Here is a 4,358-nt window from a genome sequence, read left to right on the forward strand (position 1 = left end):
AGAAGGATGGGAACCTCCGTTTGATACAACAGAAGATGGAGCTAAAATTCCAAAACCTAAAGCCAGATGGACGATTGGCGAGAAGAATCTGTCAAAATTCAATGCAAGAGCCATGAATGCCATTTTCTCTGGTGTGGATGAAGATGAGTTCAAACTCATTCAAGGATGCAAGTGTGCAAAACAAGCCTGAGATATTCTCCAACAATCTCATGAAGGAACGTCAAGTGTTAAGAGAACGAGACTTGATATGTTAGCTACTCAGTTTGAGTGTCTGAAAATGGCTCCAGATGAAACAATAGTGAAGTTTAGCTCAAAGCTCAGTGCCATAGCGAATGAAGCTGAAGTGCTTGGAAAGACCTACAAGGATCAAAAACTGGTGAAGAAACTGTTGAGGTGTCTTCCAGCCAAATTTGCTGCTCACAAGGCTGTAATGAGGGTAGCTGGGAACACTGAGTCAATGACTTTTGCTGAACTGGTCGGGTTACTAAAATCTGAAGAAATGGAAGCTGATGAAGACAATGTCAAACCATCTAAAAGCATTGCTTTTCAGGCCGATCAAAAACCTGATCAGTTTCAAGAAATCAAAGATAGCATGTCCTTGTTAGCCAGAAATTTTGGTAAAGCTTTAAAAAAGGTTGAGAGAAACAACAACAGAGACACACGGCGTTGGAGTAATACAGAAGGAGACAAACCAGGTGGTAGAGCATCAAAACCAGATGCTGACTATTCTGGTAAGAGAAAGGAGATCCAGTGCTATGAGTGTGGAGGCTATGGGCATATCAAACCTGAATGTCCTGTAACCAAACGGAATGAGTTGAAGTGCTTTGAGTGCAAAGGCATGGGACACACAAAGTTTGAATGTCCTAACAAAACCAAGTCAAAGGAAAAATCCTTGTTGAGTTTCAGTGACTCTGAGTCTGATGAGGAAGGGGAAGAACTGCTCAACTTTGTTGCTTTTACAGTCAGTGGGGATAATGCTCAAACAGGTGATGGGTCTGATTCAGAGAGTGACGAAGAAATCAATCCCAAGGAGGAATACAGAATTCTGTATGACAGTTGGATACAACTAAGCAAGGATAAGCTCAAGCTTATTCAAGAAAAGCTTACTCTGGAATCTAAACTTGAATCAGCCTATGAGGATGCAACGGAAAAGGTTAATCATACTTCACTCAAGGCTGTTGATCAAACAACTAAAACACTTCTTCAGAAACTGAGCAACCTTCAAGAAGAGTACTACAAAGAAAAAGGAAGAGCAATAGTACTTGAAAAGGAGTTGAATGAGAAACACAAGCAGATCAGGATGCTGAATAGTGGAACTAAGGATCTAGACAAGATTTTGTCCATGGGAAGAATAGATGCCACACACAGAGGTCTAGGGTATCAAGGAAATACTGGAACCTCAAGTGATCTGACCGTCCAACCTGTGAACTTCGTGAGTGCCAGTCACCTTGAAAAGGAAGCAGATATACCTACTAACTTGAAGAAAGAAATGCCGGTTGTAACGAGATTAGAGAAAAGTCAGAATCATTCTTTGAAGGATCATCACAAGAGGGTCATTAGGAGAAGAACTTATGGGTGTGATCACTGTGGTGGTAATCATCAAAGAGAACACTGCTACAGTTTCAAGAAGAAGATCAATCTGTTGTGGAATCTCACTAAATGCTACTTGGAACCAACTAAGTTCTGTTCTGTGTGGATCTCAAAGAAAGACTTGTACAGTGATCTGTTCACGGAAAGATCAAATTTCAACCTAATGAAGATGTATGAAGAGGATAATGAGATCAACACTAGATGCAATCTCAAAGCTTTCATTGCTGTCTCTGGAGAAGATACAACTGAGAATATCAGCTTAAGCTGTAATCTAAGCTTGATAGAACTTGAAGAGGATGACGAAGAAGCCAATGTAGCATACACATCTGCAGGTTCATCTGAAGTCAACTCTTGGTATTTTGATAGTGGTTGCTCAAGACATATGACAGGAGATCAATCAGCATTGGACGAATTTACACCTATTCTAGGTGGAAAAGTCACTTTTGGTGATGGGGGAAAAGGTCAAATCAAAGGCAAGGGGATTATTGATAGAATCAACCAACCTCAACTGGCAAACGTGTATTTTATCGATGGACTTCGTGCAAATCTAATCAGCATAAGCCAGTTATGTGATGATGGACTTAAAGTCACATTCACCAAAACGGAATGCGGTGCATATGATGAAAATGGAAACAAAGTTCTAGCTGGAGTTCGTTCAGGAAACAACTGCTATATGTGGAAAGAGTCAGAGATGTGTCTATCCGCTACAGTCTCTAAACTTGATCTATGGCATCGACGGCTTGGTCACGTCAACACTCAGAGTTTAGTCAAGATAGTAAAGGCTAACGTTGTCAGAGGTATACCAAAGCTTGATGGGAAATCTGATGCAGTCTGCGATGCTTGCAGCAAAGGAAAGCAAATCAAAGTACAACACAAGAAAGTTGCTGATATTGGGTCAAAAAGGATTCTTGAGTTGATACACATGGACCTTATCGGACCAGTACAAACTGAGAGTTTGAATGGAAAAAGGTACACCTTTGTACTTGTTGATGATTTTTCTAGATTCACTTGGGTCAGATTCTTAAGAGAGAAATCAGAAGCTGTTGAGAGCTTCAAGATACTGGCTCTACAACTTCAGACTGAAAAGGGACCTATAGTTCAAATCAGAAGTGACCACGGTGTTGAGTTCCAGAATGAAGAATTTGAGAAATTCTGCAACTCCCAAGGGATACGACATCAATACTCTGCACCAAGGACTCCACAACAAAATGGGATTGTTGAAAGAAAGAACAGAACTCTCCAAGAAATGGCAAGAGCCATGATTCACGGCAACAATGTGTCACCAAGGTTTTGGGCTGAAGCAATAAACACTGCTTGTTACATCATAAATCGTGTCTATGTGAGACCGAACACCAACACCACTCCTTATGAAATTTGGAAAGGGAAAACTCCAAATTTGTGCTACTTCCACACGTTTGGGTGTATCTGCTACATCTTGAATGATAAAGATCACCTAGGTAAGTTTGACTCACGGAGTGATGAAGGTATTTTTCTGGGATATGCTACAAACAGTATGGCTTACAGGGTTTACAACAAACGTCTCAAGAGAGTGGAAGAATCTGTTAACGTTGTATTTGATGATAGATCACCTACTAAAGAATTCCCTGTAGCTCCGGATGATGAAGATCTGCCAATCCTTGATCTAGAGAAAGTCGAGAAGGATCAAGAAGAAGAAACAAAGGTTACTCAAGGACCAGCTGTGGATACAAGGTTAACACCTTTGCAAGTTCCTAAGAATCACTCAGAATCGGATGTGATTGGCAACATAGAAGGTCAAAGATAAACAAGAGGAGTTCAGATCAACTTCAGAGAAATGCTACAACATTCTTGTTTTGTCTCAACACCGGAACCATCTGACATCTTTGCAGCCTTAGAAGATGAGTTTTGGTTTGCTGCGTGTCATGAAGAGATCAATCAGTTTGTTAGGCATGATGTGTGGGAACTTGTTCCAAGACCACTGCAAGTAAATGTTGTTGGTACTAAGTGGATTTTCAAGAACAAGATTGATGAGGATGGAAATGTAACACGAAATCGAGCACGGTTGGTTGCTCAAGGTTACTCTCAAGTTGAAGGAGTTGACTTTGATGAAACCTTCGCTCCTGTAGCACGTCTTGAATCCATACGTTTACTTCTGGGGATGGCATGTCTTCTGAACATCAAGATGTTTCAAATGGATGTGAAAAGTGCATTTCTAAATGGGATCATTCAAGAAGAAGTTTATGTCACTCAGCCAAAGGGTTTTGAAGACCCACAATTTCCGAATCATGTGTACAAACTCAAGAAGGCTCTATATGGATTGAAGCAAGTACCACGAGCATGGTATGAACGTCTCACTCTGTTCCTTCTTGAGAATGGGTTTAAAAGAGGCAGTGTAGACAAGACTCTGTTCATCTATGAAAAAGGTTCAAACATCCTGATTGTTTAGATCTATGTGGATGATATTGTGTTTGGAAGCACTAACCCAAAACTTGTGAAGACCTTTGTCACAGAAATGACTAAGGAATTTGAGATGAGCATGGTTGGCGAGATGAACTACTTTCTGGGATTACAAATCAATCAAAGTGATAGTGGAATTCACATCTCTCAATCAACATATGCAAAGAGCTTAATTCAGAGATTTGGAATGCAAACGAGCAAGTCAGCCAGAACCCCTATGAGCTCGACAACAAAACTTTCAAAGGACTCGACTGGTCAAAAGGTTGATGAAAAACTCTACAGAGCTATGATTGGCAGTCTTCTTTATCTCACTGCCACTCGACCAGATCTGT

At 40.6% G+C, this 4,358-nt stretch overlaps 1 protein-coding gene across 1 annotated transcript; it reads left to right on the forward strand.

The window, feature by feature from the left end:
- The first annotated feature begins 277 nt into the window (after positions 1–277).
- On the forward strand, positions 278–3,373 carry LOC104704856 (uncharacterized). Its single transcript, XM_010420877.2, has one exon. The coding sequence runs from the start codon at positions 278–280 to the stop codon at positions 3,371–3,373; it is 3,096 nt and encodes a 1,031-aa protein (XP_010419179.2).
- Positions 3,374–4,358: the final 985 nt, after the last annotated feature.

This window comes from Camelina sativa, chromosome 9 (genome assembly GCF_030686135.1).
Source record: "Camelina sativa cultivar CO46 ecotype springtype chromosome 9, ASM3068613v1".
NCBI classification, from domain to species: domain Eukaryota; kingdom Viridiplantae; phylum Streptophyta; class Magnoliopsida; order Brassicales; family Brassicaceae; genus Camelina; species Camelina sativa.

Coding starts and splice junctions, on each gene's coding strand:
- LOC104704856 (XM_010420877.2), top strand. CDS start 278: ATGGCTCCAGATGAAACAATAGTGAAGTTTAGCTCAAAGCTCAGTGCC.